Genomic DNA, 16378 nt, shown 5'->3' with positions numbered 1-16378 from the left:
AACAGGTTCAAAACGGCGTCTTCAGTCAAATCAGAATTTGTTGTAGCCAAGACTTGATGTAAACTCCCTGACGTTACACTCGTCAACTCCTGGGTTTTTATTTGTAAATTAATGGCATGGGCATTCAATACAAATAAAATTCCGAGTCGTCAGTCTTAAAAAAAAAAACCAACACAAACAAAAAACAAATGGTGCCAAATGACAGAGTAAAAGTTCTATTAAAAAGAAAAGCAAAGTGGAAATACCCAGACAATTTGGGGTAAGAAGCATAACCAAAATAATTCCTTATAACCTTTGTGTTTCCCTAACGACAATGTCAAAATTGCACCTAAAAACTCAAGCGGTCACATTTATATCCCGTGAAGTGAGAAACAAAACACTGCCTAATAAATGTACAAACTCACAAAGGGAAACCCAAAGCAAAGAAAGACTGGACCGTTCACTGACAACAAAACCAGAAAAGGAATGTTTTGTGTATATTTGTAATACTGTCCCCTCTGACTCGCCGAGTAGAGTTAGATATGAAGTAGCTTACATAAAACACACTGCGTTGCTCCAAAATGACAGTAAAGTTTGATATGGGACTTGGACATTTGTGGAGGTTTCTACAGTTAGCATCTCATTTTTTGTTGGGGGGGAATCAGACATTCACTTCATTTACGAGATGCAGGTTACCACAGCTGGTGTGCCGGAAACCATCAGGTCTATTTGCAGCTTCCGCTGCCAGGTGCAACGTGGTATTGGTCAGTCGTCCAATATTCCCCCAAAATGTGATATTTACTGTCAAAATTTATGTGAATGTCTGATACTAAACCAACTTTACTGTCATCCCACAAAACAGAACTTCATATGAACTAAGTACCACATCCCAAGTTATTGTCTTGAGCACAGTGTGTTGGATATGTATGTGTAGCCTATGCAGGGCACATCCATGCCCTGTAACAAAGTTATGTATCCTTCTTAATCTCCATGTCTTGAAAACTCACGAAAATCAAGTTTTATTTAAAATGTCTCATGGGATATTCTTAACTTTTATTCTTATTCTGATATGCTGGCATTACACTAAGAGCACACCCACTGACGGCTGTGATGCGTTATATGCGTTTCCTGCACAGATGAATACGGCAACCATGGTAGCGCCATCACCGGCTATTTTGCAGTGGCCCCCACCAATGGCAGTAAGAACTGAAATTAGATCTGTAGTAAAGATTGCGGTAACACCATGTAATTATCTCTTCTTTGAGTATGTGTGGTTCTGAGAAGAACCGGGGAATAACTCGACGTTTCAAACAGTGTACTCTGTCCGTCTTCAGGAGACAGTGAAGACTGAAGACGGACAGAGTACACTGTTCGAAACGTCGAGTTATTCCCCGGTTCTTCTCAGAACCACACATACTCAAAGAAGAGATAAATACATGGTGTTACCGCAATCTTTACTACAGATCTAGTTTCTTTCACCATGAAAACCTTTAAGTCTTATAAGAACTGAAATGACTGCTGAGGGGAGCCACTGTTCTGTGACAGTCGCTCCACAAAAAACCCAACACATCGGAAATGTCCGTTTATTCTCTCTAAAGGATCCGTAACACCCTTGCCTTAATCTTGGGCACAATGCCCTCTTGGGGGGTGTCACCCGTTTCATCAGTAGTGCCAACTTCACACTTTGGGACAAAAATGGCAGTTTGCAGAGTACACTGGCGTGAATTAACCACCAATTTGTTTCCACAATAGCAATACTCATATCACTACTGTATATGTTGACTACTGTTATGTCCAACCTTGGCAGTTTGTACATTTATATTAACGCCCACATGGAAAAGTGGCCTCTTTTTCCATGCACTGCGTATGACAGCCATTTTGCTAACATTTTTTAACATACAGTATTAAATTAAAATAGTCACCAGGGGATTAAATCCGTAGTATTTATACTTGAATGCATGAATAGGTAGTCAAAAGCCGAGACCAAAAAATAAGTGTCCACTCTTGAAGCCATATCGCATCTTAGCCAATCAAAGTGAGTTTTCCACTGTGAGCAATGCCCACGAATCGCCTGTCCGATAGCCAGGGACAATCAAATTTTCATTCGGGCAATTAAAATTCTAACTAGGTGTGCCCGTTCGGGCACGTCCAGAAAAGCTGATGTCTTTTCTGTCTTCACAAAATATCTTTCAAAAACTTTTTGTCACGTTAAAATGCTTGTTTTTGTATGTTTTCCCACTTACATTTGCAATTTTTGGAGAGAAACTTCCGTTATTTTCATGAGTTCTCATTCACATTTCGCTGTTGCAGTGGGGAAAACACGTGCCCACAGCTCAATGCATTAAACGAAGCTGCTCTGGTTCCCACCGCACCGCACCCATGCAAAGAAATGTAGCAACCAGAACCAGTCTATACATGTACATTCCGGTTGATTAATCTAAAGCCACAGGTCAAAAAATAACGATGTTGCAAGAGGTTTTCTGTGAATTCCTTCGCAGAACTTGGTCTCATATTTATGTATTTTCTGTGTTCAGGAGTTTAATTTGAGTTTGTTTTGCTCGTACTTGAAGCGAGCGTTTTTCAACAAATTTCCTGCCTCGGCACAAGGTTTTTCACCCACTGGTCTGGATACCTCACGCACGCTTCCCATGCGATACATTTTTGGCCAGTTTGCCGCCGTGATTGCCTGAGTCACACTGTGTGAATTGCCCATAATTCTTGTGAATTGTCGCCTGTAGAAATTTTTACATAGATTAAGACAGGTGTTCATCACTTTTTTGAGATAATTTTGGAAGCTGTTGCCCCGTTCATGCCATTCAATCAGGACAAACAAATTGACCAAAAAACCAAAAAATTTTCAACCTACTGACCCTATCTTTAAGAGGCATGTAATTGGAAGCACAACTATTTTGGGGGCCTAATAAAAGACTGCATGCATGCAGTAGGCCTAAGTTACATGACCATAATAATCGTGGGCTCCAAGAAATCTTGGGCAAGTGTTGATCTAATTCGGGCAAGCAATTTTATGGCATGGCCTGCCAAATTGAGCAAGCTCCAACAAAATTTGTCACGGCCTGAATGCCCACCAAATGTCCACTTCACTTGGGTGAGGCGTGAACAGTTGTGAATGGCTCGGAATGCACATGAGCTTTCTACATAAATTCAGTGGGAAGCCTTTATAGACATGACAAAATTGTTTGATTGACACACGTCCACTGGATTCTCAGAACATTAAATAAAAAAAACTAAAACCTAAAATGCTGAAACAAAAATGGGTAAAAAATGCAACGCATTAATTTCTGTAATAAAATGCACATTTTCCTATTCCGCCATTTTCTAAAAGTCACACACTTGCACATACACTGTATGTTACAGGCAAATAAAGCTTCATAAAATGTCACAAAACCCTCTGATTATACATCAAATTTCCAAAGAGAAAAAACAGTGAGTAAACACTACAGAAAACCGTAACCCATTCTTAAAACAACCACAAAAACTACTCAAGCTAAAAATATATTTTACCCTGAAACTAAGAAAGAAGGAAAGAAACCATTGAAGTGGCCTACAGACACAAAACTAAAACCTGGCCGTTAGAGCCATTAGAATTTTTGAAATGCTTAACTACACTGTTGTACTTTTTCAAAGATGTAATGTTTGTTTTTTTAAAATTTCCCGAGAAATAATTTACTGTTCACAAAACCTTTTCAATGCAAACAAATTGTTAAAAAATAAACAACTTTCTGGAAAACCATCGCACAAAAATATTGTTGTCATTTAGGATAAGATGCAGATGCAGAAATTATTGATACATTAGCTCAGTATTAAAAAAAGGAGATGCCAAAAACAATGTACGGTGATTTCAGTTTTGCTTGGATACTGTCCAATTGCCCCCAAAGAAAAATAATTGGAGACAGGAAATCTGACGGCACCTGGGGGCAGTTATGATACGACTACAAAGACGGAAGTAGATGTCACAAAGTCGGCTCTTTCTACACCGAGTCTCACCAGGTACGGCCACCGGGAGAAATTCTGAGGTGATGTTGACCGATCCCAAACATGACTATCGCCTCCCCACCAGACCTCTGTACTGACAATGCCACACTTATTATGAGCGTGCCTTCCTACGGTGCTCAGTGGTCCAGCAGTGGGCCCCGTCTGGCTCCACAGGAAAGTGCATGTGTAAAGGAAGTGTGACATCGTCAGTGCACCGGCCTATATACTGTACCTGTAGTCATTTGGTGAGGGTTTCTCAGGACTATTTGCTGATGTGGTTCCAAAGGGATGAGGGCTTTCAGGATGACCCCGCCACTTGGGGGGGGGGAGCATCATAAAACTCCCCACCCCCTCTGCCAAATGCTGCTGATATTAATGTTGCTATTCCTTACCGTACCCTGACTTCAAATATTTCAAATTTCTTACCTATTGACATTCAAATATTTCAAATTTCTTACCAACTGACATTCAAATATTTCATATTTCTTAATTCAAACTTGATCCCTTTGGTTGATTTGGCACACACATACATACACATGACAGCACATCAATGCCATGCCCAAATTTCTTGTGTCAAGGTGGAGTGCATTTTGGTATTCACAATGCAAATATTCCGACAACGTAACTCTGGCAAGAAACCCAGTACAGGTCGAAGTAAGCCCGACCAATCAAGACTGTCATCAGTCCAAACCACACCTTAGCATTAAATGCCCAAACAGGTTTTTCAACAATTATTTGAGCCTAAGTGTCTACTTCCAAGGCTGGTCTGTAGAAGCCCTCATCGTCGGATCGTACCTTGGGAGTCAGAAGGCCTCTCGACTCATCCTCGTTGAGTCCAACATACCCTGATGGGCGCCTTCCATAGAGACGGAACTGCAGCAGCATCTGTGATAGATGGAGTCAAGGGAAAAAACGTGTCCTTGTTTCCACGAAGCGCAATGATGCAATATACTTGATCTTTTGCCGAAGGTGCTATATTTGGGTAAGACTCCAAGTCTCATGAAAAGGCGAGTTAAACTGGTTTTACACAGCAAAACCACACATTTCTGTTAAATACCCAATTTCTTTCCTTTTGGGTAGCTGAGAAAACGTGATGATTGTACGCCTTCTTTTTTCCACTTGTGAAGGGCAAACACTCTTTTAAGATGATGGTTTTATTGACGGTTTCTATTCGTTTTGCTTAAACCCAAAACGACTCTAAAACTGGTTTCCAGGGAAGGGGATGAATCATTGCATGGACTTGGATTAGTCCACACAAGGTTTGCCCAACCTGCATAATGTGGACCTCTTGTGGTCTTGAGTCCACACTAAGTAGGTAAGGTTGGCACACATATAGTGAATCTTGAGACTCACTGTGCCATAATTGTACAATATTTCTTACCATAATATTATACAATTGTTGCTTGCTGTATGGGGGTCCATGGGTTTTGTACACCTAAAGGGGTTAAAATGTACAAAACACCATGGACATCGTCAAAACAGGCAACAATTGTTTTGTTACACCACGGTAATAGATTTTACAAATGCAAGAGAACGAAAAGAAATACGTTTTACTGTGTTACAATGCATTTCATTTCAGTAAAATTGTCATCACTAATAAATTCAATTAAATTGATGAACTGGTAGGGAGTGCCATCTTTGTCTTGACATTTTGGAATAAATTTTCCAGGCAGGTATCTCATTCTGTTGTGTGTAACATTCTAAATTGCAGGGTCCCCCAGCCCTGTCATGCCTGTGGCAATGCAGAATTTGGAACCAATATACTCGCACATGCACAGAATGTTTTGTATTTTTCTTTCTGCTGATGCTGTCCTTATAAACTCAAACTTGTACTTTTAACCTGAATTTTGGCACCCAATGCCATGTAAAGGATACGACGCAGTCGAAGCAGAGCGTGCCCAGGCTACCGACGAGCCAGGGGAGGTGTCTCATGATGAAAACAACTGACGTGTCCTCCAAGAGGATGGACAGGCCATAGAAGACGTTGCCGAGAACCGTCAGGATGAACATCATGATAGCCACGCCCTCCACCGACTTTCGCTTGTACTGGACATTAAATGAAAAGCAGTACAGTTGAGTATTATTCAGACTCCATGGTACAGGTTTGCGACAGACCCACTAATGGCTCATTGTTATCTGTCTTGAGCAGAAGCACCCCTTCATCGGTTGAAAAGAGCCATATTGGTCAGGAGTATTCAAGCTGCTGGTAGCAATGCGACTGCAAGGCACGCATTTCGTAGTCGTTCGTGAACCAGCAAAATTCAGTTCAGACCAAAAGAGCCTCCATTGCTAAGGAAATTGCACCCCCTCTTGGTGCAGCTTGGGGCTCATTGTGCCTTTGTACTTATCCATGTATTCAAAGTGTTGAAATCTGGTCAAAGGTCACTGATGTGTAACCTTCATGACCCTTGCTGAACTACTTGCCGCCGGGGTTTCTGGTACTGGACACGTATTCTTTATACGCGTGGCCGGGGTGTTTGAAATCAGACAAACGGAACTGGGCCTTCTAACAAAAGACCGTACAAAAGACCAGGCTGCTGGGCATTACCAACATTTTTTCACTCTCAATAGTGGAGGTAATCCAGCCTTGTTTTGAAACCGTATACCACGGTTTTGGGGATTTAGCACGAGCGGATTACCACCGGGCACAAAAGCGCTCCACCACCGCCCCTGTTGAAAAGAGGTCAGCAGCGCACTGTACCAGGTTCGTGAACAAAAGAAAATTACATAACACCGCACAATCTGGGCTCTTTTTAAAAGGCAGCAGGCCTGGCTGAAATACTCCAGCGTCAATAGATGTTGTCTGTCAGATTAGAGTAGAAACCAGACAGTCCTTCATGTTGGTGTAAGTGTCCAGTAAATGAAGATACGAATTTTTAAAGAATTTTGAAAACAGAAAAAAAAACGATAATTGTCACGCTCCAGCATTTTCAACATTGACAACTGCCACCGGCACGAAGTGGTTAAAGTTGCACACTCCGATACTTGAGGCACGGAAAACCACTCATCGTGCGACCAAACTGGGGGGAGAAGTGGGGTTGTCCCCAACGAACATCAAGTACAAGGATGTGAAACTGAGAAGAGCTCAGCACCCAATTTCAAGAAAATTGGCAATTTTTGTGACAAAAATTGGCTTTTTTATCTACTTTTGCACGTTCACTCTTTATATACAGAAAGTGGGATCTCAAGCACTCTTTTTGCATTACAGTATCACGTCCTGGAAATGAAAAATATGTATACTTATTTTAACCCCTCTGAGGACAATGTGCGTCTACAGTGATACCCTGCTTTGCCAATGTCTGCTCTTTGATTTGATAGTTTTGACCAACAAAAGAGTAAAAACTAACTCACATTTTTGTAAAGTTGAGGGACTCTGGATGCCAAGTAGAAGAATGCCGATACACATCCACATGCATAGCCGATTATCTCTGTATCATTCTGAAAAAAAAAAAAAGGATGTCACATCCGAGAAAATTAGGCCCAACTTGTCTTATGGCCTATAAAGTTCCTTATCAGGAGGTCCTTCGTTCAATACAGGCAATTCACAATACAGTGCGCCACCAAGGGACATACAGAGGGGCTAGTCTACGTTTACAACCTAATGTGGGTAACAGTATTGATGAATTTCATTCTCTGGCTGTACATCAGACCTTGAATTGGTCGATGTTTGATTGTCTATTTTCTTGGGGAGAAGATTAGGATGGGTACTTCGAGTATCAGTTTGAACTCATCAAGATGGTGGTTCTTTTGTGTGAGGCAGGAAGAATACTCTTGATTTTTTTTGGAGACTCAAGGAACGTCACAAATATTCACGGATTAATCCCACGTTTTTGTCCGCCATAAACTTGGGAAAATGACCTTTCCACGGCAATCCTCTTTGAGGCCATCAGTACTATGAATGACCCGCACTCCTGCAAAGGGAAGCTTGTCTAGTTCATTCAGACTGCTTCTCAAATTGGGGGCCCATTTTATGTCTCTGAGCAGCTTGGCCAGGAAGTTAATGACCAGCAGATTTCTGTGATGAGCAAAATGGAGTGAAGTACCAGTCTTAACAAAGAGACTTTGCACTGCACTTTGGATGGTTACCTGCTCTTGCAACGTACATGTATGTATATACAGTGTATATTCCGTGCTCAGCCAATTCAGGGGCTGTGGGGTGTGTTCACCATGATGTCAAACAGGCATAACCAAGTCATGAAAACTACCAGCAAATGACAAGAGCACAGACCTGTTTCTGGTCAGGATTCCAAAAACACGACCTATAAAACTGGCACCTGGCACAGAAATAGCAAAGTAGAAAGTATGTGTATTCACGCAAGCAGGACTGGCTTCCTACCATCACTGCGTGAACACCATCTACCAAGGGGAACCAGCCAGTCCCAGTCTGTTCTTGATGTTGACATGTGGAATATTCTATTCTCCAAATTAAACTAGAGAACAGTGTGTAGTGAACCAGCCCAAAGCAAGTGCCCTCCACTTGCCTCGAGTGTTACGCTGCCCTCTCTAGTTCATGCACCGATCCTATGAGCCTGAAGGCAGGGTGATCACAATACTTACGTAAAACATGCATTCCCTCGTGTTCAGGAAGGTAACTTTGCATATGGTGGACGGCTCGTTTTCCAGCCCCAGTAACATCCGGCCCGTGGCCCGGCTCCCAGGATGCACTGCCCCTTGTCGCCATGGCAGTAGTGAGAACCATGTGGTGCTGGCCAACAAGAAGAGACCACCCACACAGTAGATGACCTGATTTCGGTTGGGCTTGGCCATGCTGTCGTAACTGACACGAAGCTCTATGTGACAGATTAGAAATGCAACAAACGATCAGTGAAAGGCAGGGACAAGTATTCTTACCATAATACCCCATACATATTCATGATTAGGAGCTCGATTCTTGCTGCTCCAATCACCAAGTGCCAGTTGCGATGTTAGCTACATGTACATGTACGGACCAGGCATTCAAGTATCCACACACAGGTAATACGGACAGTTTACTGCAGTTACTACGCAGCTACTATGAAACTGTTGCCTGGGGAAAGTACATGTATGTGCAAACATCACCCTAAATAGGCTTTTATTCATGGGGCCAGCCATAGTGAATTTTAAAAGCGAGGTTAAGTTTTGAATGTTTAGGGTACAAATGAAAGCACTAAAATTAAATTTCATGTGAACTGTCTACTCTGATGAATAATTTCAAATTCGTGATTGAACACACAGAATGGTACCTTGCCAGATTCTGGATATTACTGAAAGGGAAGCTTGGAATGCACAGAATTACCGTATAAAACAGTCTGGTGCCATTCTCATTGACCATTTGCAATATATAAAACAGATTTGAGGAATAAGATCAAACATGGCCTCCACACAAAAAGGTAGCCGAATACAATGTTGAGGACTGTTGTAATTGAAGCCTGAAATTGCAGTGACAAATGAATACGTAGGCAGAGTAGTAAAACAAGTATAGCATGGTTTGTATCGGGTGGATAGTAGATGTTAGCTCCATGCAGTATCGGTAGTGTGGGGGGTTGGTGAATAAAACAACTCCGTAGTAGTCCATTTTGATGACAAATCGTGGTGCAGTCAGCAAGAATGGAGAATGAGGGAGGTCAGGAGAATTGTGAGGCCGGAAATTAGGACTACCCTTACACTGGGTTTGCAGGACAGTCTGTCGGCGAATTTCAAGATGGTCCAGCAATGACCATGCTCAATATGTTATAATATGTTGACGAACTAGTTTTCCAAGGAAAATGCCAACCTGTGTTACTTCTGAGAGGTAGAATAAACCATCCACCCTCAAACAATGTCAACTGTTCTTTTATGTAATGGCCGGAGTGGCCAAAAAGCTACACGTATGCCTAAAATCCTTGCCAAAGATGACCAGTCTTTTCAGCAGTCTTGCTTTTTTTTTCAGTAGCTCATGAAAATGTTTTGTTTTACAAGATCATGCCCATCGTCCGGTACTCCTGCAAATGTCATAATCACAAAGCAACTTAGCAGCCAGCTTACACCTTACAAGGGGCAATTACATAAGTTAATTTAACACGCCTGTATGATCTGTCTGACTCGCGAGCACTGAACAAAGTGCTTCCCTGAAAGTTAAAACTAGGTTAGTAGCCAAATTAATGGCAACTCCCTGAGTGTTTTTGGCAACAAAACTCTCTGAATTAACTGCAAATTCCAACACTGTTAGGGGTTAACAAAGTATATGTGATCCACCATTTCAAAACCATGCTGATTATGTGATGTTCCAGAGTTCATTTCCCCAACCTTCTTTTACACTTCAAAGTGATTCATGCCAGGTCTAAATTCCGTCTGCAGAAGGCTTCACACGGGTAGTGACAGCTGTGGAACTTCCATGAAAATATGAACAGTGAGCGTTCCACCATCTAAGGGATGCTGAAGTTACCTACTTCAGCACGGTTTTGGAATGGTGGGTCACAAATGCTTGCTTTGTACCAACCTCCTGACATGCGTCTCTTTCTCCGATTTTTAATGAAGTAGTACGTGAACTGCAATAGCACCAGGCAATCCATTCCAATGTAGTAATAAGCCACCGCTATCTGCAAAAAAAGATATCATTATTCAGGACAAAACTCCTACAAAAGGCAATTCACAGGCTCAGACACTGACTACTTACAAGAGGCACACCCCTGTTTGAGGCAATACTAGGTGTAATGCACAGGCCCCACTGCACTTTCCTTTTCAATATTGCTCGATTCTCGAGTTCCATTCATGTGAAATGTAGCACTCATTTTGGCACATTGAAGGCCCCGAAAATTGGAAATTATGTGAGTATTGGAATTATTGGAAATTATGTACCAAGATGTCCCTTCTTGGAGGCTATGGGAGCATGCCCCCTTGAAGAAAGTGAATTCTGTACTGCTTTCTCCCAATGTTCTACCTCAAATTTAATTTTTGCAACTTCTATTTACTTTTTAGCCCTATTCACTAGTAGTGACGCCAGTCATATCAGCAGCAAAACAGAAAACAAAGGCCCCCTAGGGATCCATTATCAGGATGCAGCCTCCCGCCGGGGGCAGCAATTGGGGTAATATGGGTACACATGGGTACATAGCATATATACATGTAAGTACACCTGTCACTTCCCTCGCAGTTGCATCTTCTTGATGCGGGTAAGATAATGAAAGACAACACCTGGACTGGGGACCCCACCTGTGTTCCTAGCTGGTTGCTGAGTAAACTGCCCACCAGATTGGACACGTCACCTAGCAACCAGAGGAAGAGGAAAACCGGGGAGATGGCCTCATCCATCTTGCCGTGCTTGAAGGCATCGTAGAACTGACTGATGGAAAAAAATAGTAATAAGCACAAACTATTAATAACATTAGGAGGGATTCGCAGTGTGTACAAGGAATCTTCTAACATGGTAAGCCCAACTTCACAACGTCATTTAACTGAAACTAATAATTAGAAAATGTCCTTAACGACAAAATCTGACTCTGCTCCAAACCTCGAATTCATTCTTAACCCTCTCCATGCTTAATCCAGCAGGACTTTCTGATATTCAAATCGCATCTAGTGGGTTTGCGCTACAGATGAAAAAGGCATTAAGAGATGAACCATTCGAAAACGACTGCTTAAAGAGTTGCTTTTGGTAAAAATGTGGAAAGCACAGGCACAAGCCAAATCTATAAGCCAAATCATGTCAGCTGTATTACATTGTTGTCCTGAAGAAGATGCTCGTGATGGTGAGGTTTGGCTTTGGGAGGTTTGGGGGTGGTTTGCATTGCAAGGGGGAGGGCGAGTGTGTACACATTGCATATGTGTATGTTGGTACGTTGGTTTGCACGCATGTACATGTATCTAGTGTTCTTTTTGGTTCTGTATGTCATTTTGAGCATTCAATTGTTTGATAAACTTTTGGTATTTTTATCATTCAATTTTATACAAACTTTTTATTTGATGTGTATACATGTACCTGTATTTTTACTGTTCTGTTTTTTATACATAGTTCCTTGTAACTTTTATAGTTTTAATATAATAATTGTAAATCAAACTAAAATTCAGCCTTTGGCTGCAAGAGATTTTGCTAAATAAACCATTAAATAAATAAATAAATAAGTGAATAATTTTGCTGTTTAAATTTGGAGGCAGTGCCCTAACCTTGAACTGTCTATCAGCAACAGAGACCATCAGATTAAACAGATAGAACAGATAAACAGTCAATCAAGTTGAAATGGCGCTGAAAAGTTACCACCATGACCACTGTCTAAGTTTTCAAGTACACAGTGTTTGCCTGTGGCAATAATAAGTACAGCCACAGTGAGCCAAGGTCATTAATCAGACTGTCTACCTTGACTGGTTGATGACCTACATGTACATGTAATCACTTATCAGTACAATGCTAGATCCGGCAGCTATATGTGCCACAGTTTTACATGCACAGGCCTGCAGCCGGTTTCGCCACATACGGAGGAAAGTCTGAGCTATCCTCTCCTTTGTTTCAGTTTCCTGAGGAAATCGGCCATATCACGGAAAAATTTTTGAGTGGTCATTGACCCTAAGAACTATCCTCAATCCTCCAAAATTCTTCGGACTGTTTTGGAAGATTTTGAAGGATCAGCTGTGGATGTATATGTGGCAAACCTGCGTGGCCCGACTGCAAAGGAGGGATTGTTTCAAGGTCTTGGGTTAAACCTTGTGTTGTTTACGCTCTGCCATCCATAAATGCAAGGCTAGACTTTGCATGAAATTAACCATACTACACTAGAATAACATTTGCATTGCCTCAACATAATGACAGGAAGTACTGGAAGATTTTGAAGGATTGAGGGTGCATCCTAGCCAAAAAGAATGAGGCAGTGCGGTTAGGGGAAAAAAAATTGCACTGTAATGCATGACTACATCTACACCAAAGAAATCTTCAATTACAATTTTTGCAAACTAAACAATACATCAATGCTATGGTGGTCAGGAAATTAATTTCATCCTTTGCAATTTCCCTCTTAAAAAGCCTTCCAAAACACTCCGGGTGGTTAGGGAGGATTTTTAAGAGGAAGATTGAGGATGTGCCCTCGTAAAAAGGCCCTAGTGGGTTAGGGTTAACTGACAATTCTTGGCTCTGTTCCAGAGCAGATAGAGGGTTCAAACTCACCATACAGTTCAATAGATCTTCAGGGCAAGTTGAAGCATTTAATTGTAAATCTAATCGAACAAAACTGAGTTGCAAAGTTAGAGTCACTTTTGAGCATCAAGGACTTGAAAGAATCTTCCCAATTAGCCTTTCAGACGCATGGCAGACACAATAGGAGGGCACAACTTGAACAGGGTAAATTTGGAGCTAACACAAAAGATCTGACCCAACCCAAATAGCACCCTCCCAGTGTTTCCACCATGCTTCTAACAGGCTAATTAGCAACCTTGGACAATGTCATCCAAACAATGTTCAAACTGTTTGTTTTCATTGGGATACCAAACTGAGACAGTGGAACACTGTTATAACATGGTCCTTGCTGATTTAACAAATTATCCTTTTATAATAGTTACCTTGTATCATCAGATTATCAGTATTATGGAAAACAAAGACAAACAAAGACAAACAAAAACTTGGGACCTAAAATTGTCCTTGTTATAAACATGACCTTGTATTAACAGGGCTTTTCTATCTGCAGAGTACAGTTTGCATTGACTGACGCACACTGAAACAAAATTACGGAGCAAATAGTCTTAATGTTTCGTGAGAATCAGAGATCCTATCATGAGTGTGATTTCAGGGCTTACCTCCCCTTTCCCCCCTTCTGTCCCCTCACTCCCTACCCCTGAAACTTTCACTCCCACAGTTTTTGTAACTTCACTGTGAACAAGGCTACATAAGCTGAATTACTACAGCGCACTCTCCATGCACAAAATGAAGCCTGCTGGGTGGCGTGGGCGTATGCACAAAACCTGTACAGAAAACTTGAAATTTTCTACGGCTTTTGTTGTGCTCATCTACGTCTGTATTCTGAAACGATGTGTCATCAGAGCCAATACAGCAAAAACCAAAAAAGCAGAATCAGGAAACAACATTTTGTTTTGCTCTGTGTAAAGATTGCAAACACGTTCCCTGCAGATGAAGGCTTTTTAATACACCACGATCCGCTCTGAGCGGAACAGAAGAAGGCGTGTTTTTGTAGTCCTCACCACATAGGAGCGCATTTATAATGGGATCAACGGCGCGTTTGATGTGGAGTACGCTGAGTACGCGTAATGAGTGTGTTCCTTAATGTATGGTCTTTTCGTATGCGTAGAACATGTGCAAGAACCCGGTTGGAAAACCTATTACCATCTGCCTCTCTTTTGCCGCTTGGGGGTGCACTTCAACTTGGGGCGGATACTGCGAGGAAACATGTTTATCATTTCTAAGTTGTGCTTGTGCATTACACAGTATGAGAACATTACTCTGTCCATCTTATTTTATTACATGTACTACAAACATGCATGTGCACCAGTTCAACATGTCTGCGCTCAGGACGGGGTCAAAGGTCGCAGGGGAATAATAGGGGGATAATAGCCCTCTCCTAATTTGGCAAGACCACACTTACGGTAGGAAGACCACCAGCCAGCAGAGGATGGAGATAAGACCGAGGAAGAACCCTGCGTACTGCAGCTGGTTCACAACGCACTCGCCAAACACATGCCACACCCACGGCACCCCATTGTGCAAGGTGCAATTGACATCCACGTCAGGCAGTGGATTGGGATGAGGCCCCCCAATTGGGTAGCCCAGCGACATCGCTGATCGATTCTCTTCCAAGGAGCTGAAAAACAAACGACAAACACCAAGGGGTCGTTCAGACTGAGGGCTATATGTACCAGTATCACGGGAGAAACATGTACTTGTACATGTAGCTCTAAATGCACCAACAGGTAAAATGCTTGACAATGCAACTTAGCTCCGCCTCCGGAGCTGGCTCTCCAATTCAAGCCCCAGAAATTTGTGGGGCTAGCTCCAATTTTTAACTCGGTGAGGTCTCTTTTTCAACCTTGCCCTTTGTTGTTTGACCTGTCAACCTTGACACAACCGGCCATCATCTGCCTTACTCTGCGGTATGGAAATAGTCTTTGTTGTCCATCAAGCGCATACAGGTGTACATGTGTTGTCTCTAATCATTCCATTTATTATTATTTAACATACGTGTACGTGTACGAAGATAACTGAACAAAACGAAGTGCTTGTCATTTTTGTCAAAGGCGGAGAGCCCGTCTTTGCAGACCTCACAAAAATAGTACATTCCCTGACTGGTCCAACTCCTGGGACAAAATTTAAGTGAATTTCCAAAAAGTAACCTTTAGTTCATTAGCTACTTAACAAAAAAATTTATATCTAAATCTCCCATTTTCTATCATTACGGCACTGCAACTGCGCAAGCGCGCCAAATTAAGATTTCGGAATTTATTTCCCTTTAAAAAAATCCTCCAATGCCTCCAATAATGAGAAAAGAAAAAAGATTCCTGCTTAGGCCTATAGATACAATTAGAAACCAATATAAACAACGATTAGGGCCTACATTGGTATGAACCATGAAATTTAGGCAAAAAAAATAAAATGGTCCAAGCGCAGATTCAACAGTGGTTCCAAGCCTTCCACCTTGACCACTCGGCAACAAGCGTTCAGCGATCCAGGTAATTTTAAAATATATAAACCGTCGTGATGATCAGCTACGTCATCGTACTTGCGCGGTTCATTGCCGAAACAAGAGAAAATGAGAAATGCGTTACGACTGCTGTAACGATAGCCGCTTCATAAAATAAAGTGAAGGTGAAGCATGGTTGAACATGATTAATAAATCAGATTAAAGTTCAGACATGTCACAACCATGGAGGAATAATCCTCCATGTCACAACAAAACCACATTTACGACAATAAATAATTTAACTGATCAGAAAAATTAAATTCAAATGTCTGTATCGTCGCTTAATTCACTTTACCCCGCCTAAGTGTTTATGATCAATCTGCTTTTTTGCTTACCAGAAAACTGGCAAAATCTATGGTCAGACGGTGTGTGAAGTGCCGGTCATCAGGTCATTTGCCGGTCAAACGCGGGTCAAGACTCCACAACTTACAAGCCAAAGTCCGTTTCCAGTAACCGACTCTTGCTCGCTTACGCGACCCTCTACCGCACCCTGACGAGTTCGTGGAAAACTCAGTGAAAGGAATGTTGAAAATAGACAGACGATTTGTTGAAAAAGTCACAAGAGGTCCAATGGTCATGTTTTTGATATTGTGAAATAAAACTGGCGATGATAAATAAGCAGTCTGGCCTCCTGCTACGCTACTGACATATAGCATTGTAGATACAAGATGTGCACTGTACTGCAACATGATTGCAGGTACCAAACTTATTGTCAATTAATCACGATTGTCGCCATCGCACCGTCACGTGCACTTTAGTCACGTGATTTATGT

The 16378-nt window shown here is 41.8% G+C and overlaps 1 protein-coding gene across 1 annotated transcript; it reads right to left on the bottom strand.

The window, feature by feature from the left end:
• Positions 1-53: 53 nt before the first annotated feature.
• Positions 54-16254, bottom strand: slc66a1 (solute carrier family 66 member 1). Its single transcript, XM_022248477.2, has 8 exons — positions 15941-16254; positions 14514-14729; positions 11143-11272; positions 10430-10529; positions 8530-8762; positions 7324-7410; positions 5848-6018; positions 54-4857 (listed from the first exon to the last, which is right to left on the bottom strand). Exons 2-8 carry the CDS (start codon positions 14702-14704, stop codon positions 4714-4716), a joined length of 1056 nt encoding a protein of 351 aa, XP_022104169.2. The 5' UTR covers positions 14705-14729; positions 15941-16254; the 3' UTR covers positions 54-4713.
• Positions 16255-16378: the final 124 nt, after the last annotated feature.

This window comes from Acanthaster planci, linkage group LG16 (assembly GCF_054643075.1).
Source record: "Acanthaster planci isolate LZ-2023a linkage group LG16, COTS_SCS, whole genome shotgun sequence".
Classification (NCBI taxonomy): domain Eukaryota; kingdom Metazoa; phylum Echinodermata; class Asteroidea; order Valvatida; family Acanthasteridae; genus Acanthaster; species Acanthaster planci.
This window is presented reverse-complemented; position numbering and strand designations above follow the sequence as displayed.